General features: G+C 38.8%; 2 protein-coding genes across 2 annotated transcripts in view; one reads left to right on the top strand and one right to left on the bottom strand.

Annotated features, from left to right (window-relative positions):
- antxr1a (ANTXR cell adhesion molecule 1a) overlaps positions 1-15,872 on the top strand; it is a 103,672-nt gene extending 87,800 nt beyond the window's left edge. Inside the window, exon 19 of the mRNA XM_001332805.10 lies at positions 14,543-15,872. Within this exon, the coding sequence (XP_001332841.5) occupies positions 14,543-14,947 (405 nt within the window). The 3' untranslated portion in view covers positions 14,948-15,872. The remainder of the gene's footprint in view (positions 1-14,542) is intronic.
- The window catches only part of gfpt1 (glutamine--fructose-6-phosphate transaminase 1), a 117,386-nt gene that overhangs the window by 20,814 nt on the left and 80,249 nt on the right, over positions 1-16,323 (bottom strand). The window lies entirely within an intron of this gene.

Here is a 16,323-nt window from a genome sequence, read left to right as displayed (position 1 = left end):
ATTCATTACATTTACAGGTTTTATCAGACTTAAAGCAGCGCTGCATTTTGGTACGAACTGATTAATGGATTGTGCTGCTTGCTATTCGATCAAGTACAGCTGATTTATTCTGCTCTTGGCATTTGAAATGGGAAAAAAATGCTGTTAATTAACACACCCTCAGACCATGCGAGATTTTCATCCTCAGTAGAATTTTAAAGAAGGATTTTAGCTATAACAACTTTTAACAGAGTTAAAACTTATACAGTACAAATGATATATATATATATATATATATATATATATGTATATATATATATACTATATACTCAATGTTTTAAATTTCTGTCCAGAGATGTCATGTTTTGATCCTCGATTGGTCTCACGCAGTCAAATGATGCGATTTTGCAGGTCAGAGTTCACCAAGCTTGAACTTTGCACCGCAGCATCCTGCGAAACTTGACGAATGACCCCACGTTTCCATTCTGACGCATTCGCGTGCATATGAATGGAAGTCTGTGTGAGCAAAAGCTCAGTGTCAATAACCTTATAATAAGCTGCCAGTACATTTTTTGCTATTTTATTACAAACTTATTTCTCTCTATATTATTTCTTATACGTTAATTACTAAAATGACAATAAAATTGACTTTTTTATACTGTAGTCAAATTTTCAACATCAAAAGTCGACATGAGCAGAGATTAACATCCCATAATGAAATTATGTAAATAAACATCATTTGTTTTCCCAAAATATATAGCGAAAACACTTGCGAATCACAAAATATAGAAACTGTTAATTTACAAGACCACAAATATTTCTGTTCAGTTTAGTTTTAAAGCGTGTTTCGGTGCTTGTTTTGGATTTTCTGTTGTATAAGAACATAGATCTCCTTTTGTCGGATAGACTCGCATGATTTGGTAAAGCATGAGGGTTTAATAAATGATGATTATGGACTATCCAAAGTGTGCTTATTTTCATTTAGTAATGTTTATCCAAACAAGGTCAACATTGCCGAAAAATGATCACTAGTGTTAACAACAACAAATGCTGCAGGACTTGGCTTTATCCCTGTAGTGTGTATCAGTTCGTGCTTCTTTTAAACCATTTTTAAATCCTCGCCTGAACAAAGAACAACAACAGACCGAGAGTATAAGTCCACCTGCGCTTGCAGGCTCTCCTGGACCAGGAAAATAAACAGAGGAAATGTATATGTGACCCTGGATGATGTTGAACAGATATACATTTTTGCAATAGCCAAAAATACACAGTATGAGTCAAAACGAACGATTTTCCTTTTATGCCCAAAATCATTACTATTGACTCACAGTTTGGTCCTCCAAACATACAGCGGGATATGACATTTAGAGCTACTAGGCTAGATCCCCGGAGAAAAGCAGGGTGTGGGTGTTGAGTTTTGCAGTTTGCTTCAGTTATAAATGACAACACCCTCTGCACATGGTGTTAAGTCCAAATGGTTCTGTTGACATTGGACCTTCTTACTTTTTACTTTGGTGAAATGGAGCAGCACATGTTTTGCAGAGGAGAACATGATCGCCTGTTTTAGTAGAACCTACATGACTAGAGTCTTGCAGGAGCAGTCATGGCTGCATAAAACAGACATATCGGCATTTATATATTTATCCATTTTTTTACTTAATCCATCATTTTTTTCATATTTAAGTATGTTTGAGTGCTGCTGCGCATCCCTGTGTGTGAAATATGCAATGTATACATGTTTGGACCTGCCTATAGGCACATATACAGTCAGAATTATTAGCCCCCCTGAATTATTCAACCCAGGCGCATTCTGAAAAAGTAGTCCTGCGGATGTTTCTGGAGACCGCGAAATAAGTCCCGGGAGGTACGTATTTTTGCAGTTTTTGCGAGTCTGCGAGTTCGCGCCTGCGCTGTTCTCGCATGAACCCACCAGAGGCAGCTGTCAACTGATTGAATGATTGACTGGGCGATCGGCCAATCAAACGATCACCCCTCCTCCTTACCTAAACCCAACCAATTTTACCGATTGACCCACCCGCCCGCTTACTTACCTAAACCCAACCAAGTTGAATTTCCTATAACTTCAAACATAGCGTCTAAAAACTTCAAAAGACGCGAACATAACGGCAAAGAGCTTAGAATGACCAAGAGGCGACACTCTAGTGTAATTTGGGAAACAGCCACTAGAGGGCGTGGCGGCCATTTTGGAATGAAAACTCCAATAGAACAACAGCATGTTATAAGTCTGTAAAATAAACTATTAGAAGTGCTGATGATTGTGATAATAAGTGTTGTATTGTCGTCTTTCAGGTTGTATCTCAGCTTTAATACGCTTTTTAAATAGATAAATAAAAAAACAAAGCAGCTGCTTGCCATCGCGACAGCAATGAGATCCAATGGACGTACGATCACTTTCACTCCAAAATGGCGGAATCCAGGGCGCTGCTGTTGCACTGGAACGTTCTATTGAGTGTCGCCTCTTGGTCATTCTAAGCTCTTTGATAACAGTTACAAACATCCATCAAGAATTTGTTTACATTTAAAAACAATGGGTCAGTTGGCATTTCTGTGCGGAGTTTGCATGTTCTCCCCGTGTTCGATTGAGTTACCTCCGGATGGTCCAGGTGCTTTGGTTGCCCCAGAGCCTGAAGCCATGTGCTATAGGCAGGGCCAGAGTGGGACTCATTTTCAGTCCTGGAGTTTCAAGCCAGACCGGCCCACCTCAGTTCACGACTGATTCCAATTCAGTTTCTAATGACACTATCGCGTCTTTTTCAAGAAAACAGCTGCTTTAGAAATTCAAATGTTCAACACCCCGTACAGTATTATATGTTTTAACAATAAAAATTAAAAATAAAATAATTCAGGTGAGATTCGAACACGGGTCAGCAGTGTTGAATTGCAATGTGCTTACCATTAGTCCACATTGGCGTTATTTCAGTGGAATAAAAAAATAAGTATTGATCTGTGACCCGTGAGTGATGGCTTAATCTTTTTCTCCCCTTTTTAGATTTCTGATCAAGTTATGTCAGATTTATTAATGTAGTGAATCATCTGATTTTCATTGAGCAGGTGTAATATTCATTAATATTAATTATTCTAATTATTATATTCACTAAGCACTAAGTGCTGCTGTTTGGGGTCGATAGTTACATCATCATCATTAACGTAAGTTAACCTGCAGGCTGCATTTTGCTCACGGGTTGCGAGAAAATAAATAAAAAGAGCAGAGCTGCGGCAAAATAATAAATAAAAAGAGTGAGGCTATGGTCAAATAAATAAATAGATGAAAAAGAGTGTGACTGCTGATAGGGCAAGCAGCTAAGGACACCGGCCCTCGTGGCCAAAAAACAGACCGGCCCACCGGGAATTCTCCCGGTCCTACCGATTAGCCAATCAGGGCCTGGCTATAGGTGAATTGGCTAAACAAAAATTGTCCGAAGTGTATGTGTTTGTGTAAATGTGAATCTGTGTTTCCCAGTACTAGGTTACAGCTGAAAGGGCATCCTCGGCATAAAACACATGCCGGCATAGTTGGCAGTTCATTCCGCTGTGGTGACCCCTGATAAACAAGGGGCTAAGCCAAAGAAAATGAATGAATTTTTCTTAACTTGCAGCGCGTTTGAGCACTCTCAGCTACTGTACTTTCAGAAGAGATAATGAAAAGAGAGACTCTCGAGTGTTTAAATCGATATAGCTCAAACAATTTAAAGCAATAATTTCCCAAAAGCTGCAAGAGTCGGTGCAGTGGTAGTTAAAGTGATGATAAAGGCGCATATGCAGAACATTACACCGGACAAACAGCTGTGCGCCGTAAAGCAAACACAGACAGTTTTGCTGCCGGATAGGGATGTTGTTGTCTGGCAAAGCCGTCAGAAGATTCCAGCATCTGAAGCCAGCCTTAACATATGCTGCTTATATAATAGGGCACAGGAGGTAAAGGCGGTCCAAGCTAGGTTTGAGCTTAGACTAAGGCGCTTGGCAAACATTGCTATTGAAAGCTACTGTAATCATTCATTCAACGAAAGAATTCACGTCACATGTGGGTCATGACTGCTTCTCCTCTAAATTTAACCTACAGAAATGAGACGTCAGTAAAATCAGTTTCTTGCTTATCTACAGTCTGAACTGCTTTAATCCTTCGTGCCATGGACTCAACAAGATACTGGAAATATTCCTCAGAGATTTTGGTCCATATTGACATGATAGCATCATGCTTCCCTGTTGTTAAAGACAAATTCTGCCCCTACCATCTAAATGTCGCAGTAGAAATCGAGAGTCATCAGACCAGGCATCGTTTTTCCAATCTTTTATTGTCTAATTTTCCTGAGCCTGTGTGAATTGTAGCCTCAGTTTCCTGTTCTTAGCTGACAGGAGTGGCACCCGGTGTGGTCTTCTGCTGCTGTAGCCCATCTGCCTCAAGGTTGGACGTGTTGTATGTTCAGAGATGCTCTTCTGCCGGCCTCGGTTGTAACAAGTGGTTATTTGAGTTACTGTTGCCTTTCTATCAGCTCGAACCAGTCTGGCCATTCTCCTCTAATTAAATTGCGTATTACAAAAACATTTTAGCATTTACTAAAAAATACTAAAGTATTTTTTGTATGCACTTGGGAACATTTGCTGGATAAACTATGGGCTCTATTTTAAAGGTCCAGGCGCAAAGTCCAAAGCGCCGGGTGCAAAAGCATTAAGGGCGTGTCAAAATCCACTTTTGCTATTTTAAGGATGAAAAAATTGGCTTTGCGCTTTTGCGCATGGTCTAACAGGGCTGAGCTTATTCTCTTAAAGAGTTATAGGTGTGTTTTGATAGTCCAATCAGAGTCTCATCTCCCATTCCCTTCAGTTGCGTCACGCAATAGCGCATTTGCTATTTACATGGCGACTTTGTAAGTGGAAAAACTGAACTCTACAGAGCATCTGCAGCGCGAGAATGAGAGAATGAGCCTCTTCATTCTTTACTTTCACTTTCACTCTCATGGATAAGGAAACATGTTTCAAAATGTTTGAAACAACTCCCCCCCCCACCCACCGAGATGAGGGCATGGAGGCAGTGGTTTTATATTTATGTAAGCTAGAAGTCTATTTTAGTTATTCAAAATAGCAATGTGCCAGCAATGCACCTCAACACACCTCCTTTTTTAGACCAGAACGCCTATGAGCGCAAATGCATTTCAAAACGTCAAAATGACTCTTGCGTCAAGCTGAAACTAGCAAACAACAATTACTTCTCGCCTTGCGCCAGATTGCTTTTTGTTTGATTTAGAAAGCAGCAATGCTACTGAGAAATGTAGTTAAGCTACACTTTTAAAATAGACTCACTTTACAACTCCTTAGTTGATTTTTATTTTTAAAGGGTCACGACACACTCCCACTTTCGGTTCAGGTCCACCTCAGAATTTTTTGCAAAAGATACATCATAATGGGCGTGGAGCTCCACGAGCAAAGGGTAGGAGTGGGCGTGGCCAGCAGAGCAGGGGAGAAGGAGGGAGCGAACAGCTGTTGTCAGTTACAAAAACCGTGAGAAGACCCATGATTTTATAGTTTACAAACTGAAAATGCAAAGAAATAGACAGTAATTTAATGCCCCGTTACATTTGTTTTTCGTAATTTCATATACAGATAACCACAATTTAAACAATTGTAAAGATAATCGTTTCTAATCATTTATATAAACACCAAATGAGGACTTTTCCCTCAATCCCCGGGGCTGAATGCAGACTCAGTGCAGCAGGTCTCTTACCCTGTCTATTTTAACCATTAGCCCTGCTGGTAATCTAAAGGATTTAGGCAAACACAGCAGCAGCGATGTGTCTAAATGTGAACAAACTCCTGATAAAAGACAACGTCCGCCATTCTCCAATTCTCGTACTGCTCTCCTGACAAAAATGCTTGCAGCACACACATAGCTTTGCTGCATCAGCCCTGACAGGATTGAGGGGAAAAACCTGCAACAAACCCAGTGGATCATGGAAACAAACACATACGACCCTTCATGAATGACTAAATACTGTGTGCTGTGGGTCTGTGGAAGTGGTTTCACCCAGTCACCCAGGTAGGATCTCACAGCTGAGCTTGGCAATAGCAGGTCTGTGTCTTGCATTCGGAAAGCACATGCAGTCATGAATAATTAAGAAGCCGGCTCTTCTCATAGGATGAGAAAAATCCGCTATGAATATTAATGAGAAACCGACATGTCATCTTTGCACTTGCAGTTCTGGCATACGTTGCCGAATTTGATCCGCTCCAAAAATCATTTTAAACCCAGAAGCTAAAATTACTAACAAAACCTCAAAATTATCCAGTTTTCCCACAATTAAAGCTGACAGGAGCTAACATTGTCTTAACTGATGCTCAACACACACAAATCTGTTAATATAACAATAAAAAAGTACTCGAGGGTTTTGTGAACCTTTAATCCATTCAGCCGATCTTTGGGTTCTGGCGGGAACATTATTAGCTTAACTTAACATAGATCATTGAATCGGGTTAGACCACTAGCATCTTACTCAAAAACGCTATGATGATCCAACAACTGTAGTAATATAAACTAATTACCCAAATACTGTGCTAAGTTTTACAATTATATAGGACTACAATACACAACAGTTTACTGTAGTAAAAGGAGTAGTTTGGGTGTGTTAACGGGTTTGAGTTGCTTTAGATGTAAGGGTCTGCTAAATGTTTAAAAACAATGTAAACTACTACAGTATTTTTTTCATGTTGGCTGTAGTGTAGAGCTGCTGAAGTTTCTGTATTTGCAGCATTCCTGCATCTGTATTTCTGTAATGAATATTTTCAGTTCAAACCAGGCCCGGATTGGTTAATCGGGAGGACCGGGAGAATTCCCGGTGGGCCGGTCTGTTTTTTGGCCGCGAGGGCCGGTTTCCCTAGCTCCAGAATCTGTTGCTCTCAGCAGTCACATTTTTTACATTTATTTATTTATTTACTTGACCACAGCCTTTTTATTCATTATTTTACCGCAGCTCTCCTCTTTTTATCTATTTTCTCGCAGCTTCGTGAGCAAGATGGAGCCTACAGGTTAATGAGGCAGATGAGCCACAATTCTACCTATTGATTGTGGTCCAGTGGTTAGCATGTTAGGTTACGACGTCGCTGACCCGGGTTTCATCCTCGTCAAAGTAATTTATTTTTTTCATATTTATTGTTAAGACATATAATACTGTTAGGGTTGTTGAACATTTGAAGTTCTAAAGCAGCCGTTTTCTCAAAAAAAGACGTGATAGTGTCATTAGAAACTGATTTGGAAATGACCTTATTTTAATATAGTCAGTCATGAACTGAGGTGGGCCGGTCTGAGGCTTGAAACTCCAGGGCTGAAAAGGAGTCCCGCTCCGGCCCTGGTTTAAACTGATTTGCATTGGCATGATGTGTTTTTATTCAGTTGCTGCTCATTGAGTTCTGTTTCCCAACACATGGAATCTTACTGTAAGCATGTGTTAAATGCATAGTCAGCAGCACTAGTGGAAGCGTGTATGTGTGAGTTGATGAATGTGTATTGGAACTTGTAGCAATGGTGGGTCTGACCCAGATTCTTGACATTTAGCGTGATGTGAGTTCAGTGGTTGTATCTGTGGGTTTCCATGGCAAATGCGGTCACACATGCCCATCGAGCTTTGAGTGGATCAAGACGTCTTTGCTTTTTACAAAACAAAACAAAAACAGAGTGGGACATTAACAAGCTTTAAGGCAAGTTGCTGCCAAACGCTTCTGTCCAACTAGTCAGTGTGGTCAAGTTGATGCTACGTACAAAATGACTGAACAACACGGATCTGTTACTAATTAGAAGCAGATGAGCCGTACAGTGAGGCATAATGGCTTCCAGACTTAAACTGGCTGGTTACATTTAGGTCCCCAATCTGTCTCAGAGTTTTAAGCATTTTACTTAAGTGTAGTGAAGTTGTTTGTGTTATTTACAGTATATTTTACTTGGAATAGTATGTGTTTGCCAACATTCTTTGAGGAGATATCAAAGTAATATGATAAAGTAAAGACTACTCAACTTTCTGATACTGGTGTGCTTGTCATTTAGCGTTTGTCAGTTTTCCAGTTGCATTTATACTTTTGTTGCTTTTGTTGTTAGGTGCAGTAAATGTTTTATGACATGTTCATAGCTGTCAACATTTTAACATGTTCCTTAAAAAGGTATGCAGCACCGTAAAAAAGAGGAAGTGTGTCTGGTCAATATGTAATCTCATACATAAGAGAAAGATTGATAAATCTGTTGTTAGTCTAAACATTTTTCTAATAAAAAAATAAAGACACGAAAGTAATAAAAATAAATGAACTTTTTCCCAACAAGTGATTTCCACCCTATACCATTTGATTGACAGAGACAACATCACTAAAAAGAGCGGCAAACAGCAATGTGAGTTCGAACCCCGTTCGAATCCAGCGTTTGATGAAGACGTTCTTCATTTTTCCCCCCACATATCAGATTTTGCCTACTCTTCATCACGAGGAAGACAAGTAGGAATCATTAATAAGTGTGTGTATTATGGAAGACTCAGATTCCTAGAACTGGATTGGAGAGGTGTTAAATCCAAATCATTTGCATTACAAGTTTGTAAAAGTTATACATTAAAAACACCCTTAAATATCATTCTTAGTACTGCTTCAGTGAACCTGAACAAGTATATTAAAATCCATTCATTTTCACTAGTTGTATTACTAAAAAACAAGTCAAATATTTGTAGACTAGAAATATATGTACTGTATATCATTTATTTAAAAATGCGGGCAATACATTATAGATACATTTAATTTAAAAATATGATATTATTCTTATTTTTTAATTCAACTATAGGGGTGCGGCCAGGTAGGGGGCCTACAAGACATTGAGCACAGGGGCCTCTGAATTCTTAATCCGGGCCTGGTGACTGCAGTCTATGTAAATCTTCTCCAGTTGTTTGCACATGTGTCAAACACGTGCACTAGTTGAATAACATCATACTTCCTTTTCAGCAGGAAAGTGTCATTATGTATTTGATTTGTAGTCTGATCTTTTTTCTGCTCACTCTGGAGTCGAGTAAATAGTGGCAGTTTGATGACGAAAGTCTGGGAATGAAGAGCGAACATTAACAGAGGAAGAGGAATTCGGAGTTAGAAGTGACAGGAAGTGGTATGAGTGTAGGCATGTTGTTATTTAGCAAAATGTCTGGCGACAACAAAATTAAAAAGGAACTTCAGCTGGCTTCTGTCCCGACTACTTCTGAGAGAGACAGTGTGGAGACAAGCCTGCTGTCATGAAGAGTGCAGGCAAAGTAGAGGAGGATGTTCGTACTGTTTGATTTAGGAAAGAAAACAGAGGATGAAAAATCAAAGAGAAAGAGCAAACATGTTCAAGTGTTTCACTTTATTATCAGCTGTCTGAAATACTTGATTCTGACTGGTCAATCACGACACTCCAAGATATGCTGTGTTATGGATAAACTACATCCAGGAGATTGTTGTTGCAAAATAAAACCTGACACAATTATATGCAGTCTAAAGCCAAAAGGTCTTTATTCTGTAAAAAAAAAAACAAAAAAAAAAAACATCCTGGATGTGCTTTATTCGGTTGGTTTAATATATGGCTTCTTGCCACAAAACATAAATATTTGATACAAAACATTTTTTCTGAGCTGTAACAGTTTATTAATTCTGTAATTTAAAAAAGCTGTCTGAAACGAAAACAGCTGATGGAGTATACACTAACCTGCGCATTATTCAGTCACAAGATGGCGCCAAAACAATTAAAAACACAAAGCTGACAGAAACGAAAACAGCTGATGGAGCATACACTAACCTGTGCATTATTCAGTCACAAGATGGCGCCAAAACAATTAAAAACACAAAGCTGACAGAAACGAAAACAGCTGATGGAGTTTACACTAACCTGCGCATTATTCAGTCACAAGATGGCGCCAAACAAGTAAAAATGTAAACCGGACAAAAACAAAAACAGCTGATGGAGTATACACTAACCTGCACATTATTCAGTCACAAGATGGCGCCAAACAATCAAAAATGCAAAGCTAATAGAAACAAAAACAGCTGATGGAGTATACACTAACCTGTGCATTATTCAGTCACAAGATGGCGTGAAACAATCAAAAATGCAAAGCTGACAGAAACAATAACAGCTGATGGAGTATGAGGTAACCTGCGCTTTATTCAGTCACAAGATGGCGCCAAACAGTCAAAAACACAAAGCTGACAGAATTGAAAACAGCTGATGGAGCATACACTAACCTGGACATTATTCAGTCACAAGATGGGGCCAAACAAGTAAAAGTGTAAACTTGACAACAACAAAAACAGCCGATGGAGCATACACTAACCTGTGCATTATATAGTCACAAGATGGCGCCAAAACAATGAAAAACACAAAGCTGACAGAATTGAAAACAGCTGATGGAGTATACGGTAACCTGTGCATTATTTAGTCACAAGATGGCGCCAAAACAATTAAAAACACAAAGCTGACAGAAACGAAAACAGCTGATGGAGCATACACTAACCTGCGCATTATTCAGTCACAAGATGGCGCCAAACAAGTAAAAATGTAAACCGGACAAAAACAAAAACAGCTGATGGAGCATACACTAACCTGTGCATTATTCAGCCACAAGATGGCGCCAAACAAGTAAAAACATAAAACTGACAAAAACAAAAACAGCTGATGGAGCATACACTAACCTGCGAATTATTCAGTCACAAGATGGCGCCAAACAAGTAAAAACGTAAAACGAACAAAAACAAAAACAGCTGATGGAGCATACAATAGCCTGTGCATTATTCAGTCGCAAGATGGCGCCAAACAATCAAAAGTGCAAAGCTAACAGAAACAAAAACAGCAGATGGAGTATACACTAACCTGTGCATTATTCAGACACAAGATGACACCAAACAATAAAAAATGCAAAGCTGACAAAAGTGAAACTGGTTGAATGGAGGATAGACTAACCTACATATTATTCATTCACAACATGGTGCCAAACAGTAAAAATCTGTTAAAAACAGCAGCGTGACAGACAAGCAGATAATTACCAATGTACTGTAGATGTAAGTATATGGATGTTAACGTATTTACTGATGCTCAAAGTGCTTCGGAGTTTCCGCATGAGCCCGTGTTATTCATTCAATGGTAGTTATCTCGGAATAACATACCTTGGAATGTCACAACTGGCCAATCAGAATCGAGTATTCCAGACGGCCGAATAATAATCTTATATCACAACTGCTGAAAATAATAACACAGGTACTACGAATCATCTTAACCATTTGACTGAATGTTTTTGACATCAAGGTGCTGGATGGGATGTCAGGTCTTTGTGGTTTTTAGGTATTTCATATTAGCTCTTTAACTGCATGAACTCTTGTTCTGTGTGTGTGTGTGTGTGTGTGTGTGTGTGTGTGTGTGTGTGTGTGTGTGTGTGTGTGTGTGCACTGGTTTTGGTGATTTACAAGGACATTTTTTGAATAACGGAATGGGTATGACCTAGTTGTACTCTATTACAGTGCTTTACGAAAGCATGACTGGTGTCCTTGTAATTCAAAACACTTCAAAATCATACTTAATAAAGTCTTTCGATGTTCAAATTGCCACAGTTTTCCTGTTAGGGTTGAGTTTTGGGAAAGAGCCATATAATATGCGTTTTTACAGTATAAAATACATTAGGAGAGTTGCTGAAAACCAATAATATCAGTGTGTGTGTGTGTGTGTGTGTGTGTGTGTGTGTGTGTGTGTGTGTGTGTGTGTGTGTGTGTGTGTGTGTGTGTGTGTGTGTGTGTGTGTGTGTGTGTGTGTGTGTGTGTGTGTGTGTGTGTGTGTTTGTGTGTGTGTTTGTGTGTGTGTGTGTACGCTCTTTATTTGAGGCCAGTGGGGGAGTTCTTCATTAGCTGACAGGAAATTAGGACAGCGAGTTTTCTAATTTTCTTAAGTGTTTCTGGTAAACAACCTACAACTTTTTCCTCTGCGTGTCATTAAAGCTTGTCTGGCATTTACAGCTTCCTACAGACCAGCATGCCTCTCACCGCTCTAGTCTACCTCTGAGTGTGTGTGTGTTTATCATGTTATTTAATGACGGTAAAGTCCATCATGATTGCTGGCCATTGCTCAACCACATGTTTTTTGAGACTTAGGACTTCTACACTTCATCTGAACTGGAATTAAATAAAGTAACACATTGCTTATCTGACATGTTGTTATATTTTTACGATTTTGTCATTTGAGGCTGATTTCATTTCAAGCTCTAAGTCTGTTTTCTAATGTATAATGACAAATTTCATGAAAAGTGTTTTTCTAGTCAGTGTTACAGTTATTTTGCAAGTTCTAAGGACAAGTTTCAGCTTAACGTAAACTTAATCTTTGCTTGTGTTTAATACTTGTGCCACACTTTGCAATTCAGTATAAATGGTCTAATTCTGTAATTTGCAGTAAATCTTCATGTATTTGTCTTGCATTTGTATACCCAACACTGGGTTTACACTCATAATCAGTCTGAATTTATTTATTGGAAAGTGTATGTTTAAATGGTTAAATGTTTATTGTTCTGTTAAAAACTTAAAAACAGCAACGTGACACAAGCAGATACTTACAAATGTAGATGTAAGGATGTGCACGTATTCCCTGACACGAGTTCCTGGATGAGCCTGTGTAATTCAGTGGTTGTTATCTCAGAATAACATACCTTGGAATGTCACAACTTTACTGCAAATTTTTCTTTATGTATGCAATCTCGTATAGAAAAAGGATACTGTACATAGAAATATATGCAAATTTCAGATATGACATTCAAGTTCGTATTTGAATTTTACATATATAAAATGTATGCAATGTATATTTTAAAATATTGCAAAAGCTGTCGCTTACATATACCACTGGAACTACAAATATGTACATATATGTTAAAATATATTAAATGTAATTATTTATTAGGCGGCTGTCTGAAATATTTAATTCTGTTTAACACAGGCACATCCAGGAACTTCATCTTTTATATATATATATATATATATATATATATATATATATATATATATAAAAGATGAAGTTCCTGGATGTGCCTGTGTTATTCAGTGGTTGTTATCTCGGAATAACATACCTCAGAAGGTATGTTATTCCGAGATAACATATATATATATATATATATATATATATATATATATATATATATATGCCTGTCATGCCACTGTTTTTGATTGTTTGGTGCCATTTTGTGATTGAATAATACTTAGGTTAGTGTATGCTCCATTCATCCAGTTTGGTTTCTGTCAAATAACTTGGCTTTGACTTTAATTACAGAGTTAATAAACTATCACAGCTCAGAACAATGTTTTGTGTCTAATTTTTACATTTTATAGCAATTAGCCGAGTAATAAACAGAATAAAGTACATCCAGGCGATTGTTTTCGCAGAATAAAATACAATATTTTTTTCCCCAATTGCTAATAATACAGGCTCATTCAGCTACTTGAAATCATCCTCACTGTCAGTGAATACGTTCACATTCGCATAAATGCTTGTCTGTCATTCCGATGTTTAGCGTCATCTTGTGACTGAATAATACATCGGTTAGTGTATACTCCATCGGCTCCATGTTTTTCTGCTTTGGTTTCTGGCAGAATACTCGGCATTGCCTTTAATTAAAGAGTTAATAAATATTACAGCTTAGAACAGTCTTTTGTGTCAAATTTTGACATTTTTATGGTAAGTCGAGTAATAAAAGGGATAAAGTACATCCAGGCGATTGTTCTCGCAGAATAAAATCCTTCAGTCTGATACAACAGTGCTCTTTGCGTCGGCCTGCCAATAAAACTGTCAAGCAATTAAGCCATATATAAACACATATAGCTAATATATGTAAGCATATATGCACATATTTGTAATTCCAATGGTTGAAAAAAATATATACAGTTTAAGTCAGAATTATTACCCCTCCTGAATTATTAGCGCCCTGTATATATTTCTGTTTCACGCAAATAAGTTTTTCGCAACACATTTCTAAATATAATAGTTTTAAAAACTCATTCTTAATAACCGATTTCTTTTATCTTTGCCATGATGGCAGATTTTTCAAGCTACCAGTATTTAGCTTAAAGTGACATTTTAATGGCTTAATTAGGTTTATTAAGTGAGGGTAATTAGGCAAGTCATTGTATAATGATGGGTTGTTCTGTAGACAATCGAAAAAAATATTGCTTAGGCGGCCAATAATATTGACCTTAAAATGGTTTTAAAAAATTAAAACTGCTTTTATTCTAGCCAAAATAAATCAAATAAGACTTTCTCCAGAGGAAAAAAATATTATCAGACATACTTTGAAAATTTCCTTGCTCTGGTAAACATAATTTGGGAAATATTTGAAAAATAAACTAAAACATCATCTGTATATGTGAAATACAAATATTACCTTGTATGTCATATGTGTAACTTTCATATGTTGTCGTTTATCATATTTCAATGTTAGTTGTCGCATAGCAACAAGAAACCACAACAATGCATTGTCTTCTTAAATTATTATTGTTTTCTCTAAATATTTCTCTCTTCTTGTTCCCTCAGGGCCGCTGTATGAACTTCACCCGCATCAAGTCCAATCCTCCACCTCGGTATCCATCCTACAACCATCATTCCTCCCCCATCTACACGCCCCCGCGGACCCTCAACCCACCGCCTCCACAGGGCCACCTGCCCCCTCCACCACACAGTCCACCAGCCTCCCTGTCCGGCAGCATTCCTTCAATGCCTTCATCTCCTCCACCCCACGCCATCAACCCGCCTCCACCCATTACTCCTCCTCCATCATATTCTCCGCCTCCCGTCTGGTCTCCGCCTCCTACCACCCTCTACTTTGCTCTGCCCTCCCTTCCCCCTTCACCCACTTCCTCCCTGCCTCCGCCCCCTCAAGCCCCGCCCCCAAGCAGAGCTCCGCCTCCAGACCGCCCACCTCCACGGCCTAGTGTGTAACTTGGAAGTGAACTACTTAAAGTCCACAGGAACTGGAAGCTGCGGACATTTTTTTTTTTGTATTGTGATGCACTTCCTAGAGAAACAGAATATTAAACAGTGGGCGTGGCTTGTTTTTCTTTACTACGAGCTGATTGGATGTAGTAAAGTGGGCATTTCATTCAGAAGGGTGGGGAAATGGGTTGGGAGAGAGCCAATCAGACACCTCCTTCTCACCGTTTCTGTTAGTTGTCAAAACTGACAGTTGGAAGGGGTGTGGTTACGTATGTTAGCCACGCCCATTACCTCAGACAGATGTAATCTGAGGAAGTGCATTTTCAGATTTCAATTAAAGGGTTTTTCTCTTAATGACATGCACAGACCAATTGTTCGCCACGAAGCTAGCAATGCAAGCTAACAAAATCAATATGGTTAGTTTTGATTTCATGTGTACTTTAAGAGTGAACAGGAGATGTCAATTTTCCATACCCTCCATTGCTGGTCTATAAAACTTGATACAAACGCTCACCTGTGGTATTTGTTCCTGAGGAACTATGAAATGGATTACAAGCCACCAGGAAACTCTACAGGAGCAATCACACACCAGGGCGATGTGAAGAAATGGAGAACGCATGTACCAAAGATCCTGTTTTTTCCCAACAGGCGCCATTCGTAAGTTTAACCAAGCTTTGAGAACAAGCAAGTGGGCTGGTTCCATTTCTGGATGTTTGCAATTACATGTATCTCATAGAGGAGATGTCTACAAAAGAGGAAGGGTAAAGCAGTCGTAGAATATGCACATTTTCTGACTGGTGTCACCATGTGAAGGTCTTCTTCTTTAAATGGCAAAACTAAATATTTTCTCTTATTGGATATAATTCGTATTTAAACACAACAAGAACACGCTCTCCCGAGGTGCACGCTAAAGGGAAAGTTCAACCAAAAATGAAAGTTCTGTTATTAATTACTCACTCTCATGTCGTTCCATTCCCCTAAGGCATTTGTTTGTCTTTGAAACACAAATGAAGCTATTTAGATGAAATCAGAGAGCTCCCTCATCCTCCATAGAGGACAAGTTAGGGATGCAACGGTTCTGTATGAAAAATTGTATCGTCCCCTTGTCCTCCCACGGTTCGGTGCACCCTGTGATCCAATGTTCAGAATATGCTTCATTATTGGTTTGGAGACAAAAAAACAGCGACACAGCAAAAAAATTCCGCCTTTGTGCTTCTGATTACCTGCAATGCGCATGCGAAGACCTGTCCAATCACCTCTTATTATGTAAATCTGTTGTTGACATCGATTCCTCACGTGTCCGTATATGAGCAATATCACACGAGTAGCAGTGCGATATGGCTGTATATCAGCACTGGTGGGAGGCGTGTGTAGGCTTAGCG

This window comes from Danio rerio, chromosome 8 (assembly GCF_049306965.1).
Source record: "Danio rerio strain Tuebingen ecotype United States chromosome 8, GRCz12tu, whole genome shotgun sequence".
NCBI classification, from domain to species: domain Eukaryota; kingdom Metazoa; phylum Chordata; class Actinopteri; order Cypriniformes; family Danionidae; genus Danio; species Danio rerio.
This window is presented reverse-complemented; position numbering and strand designations above follow the sequence as displayed.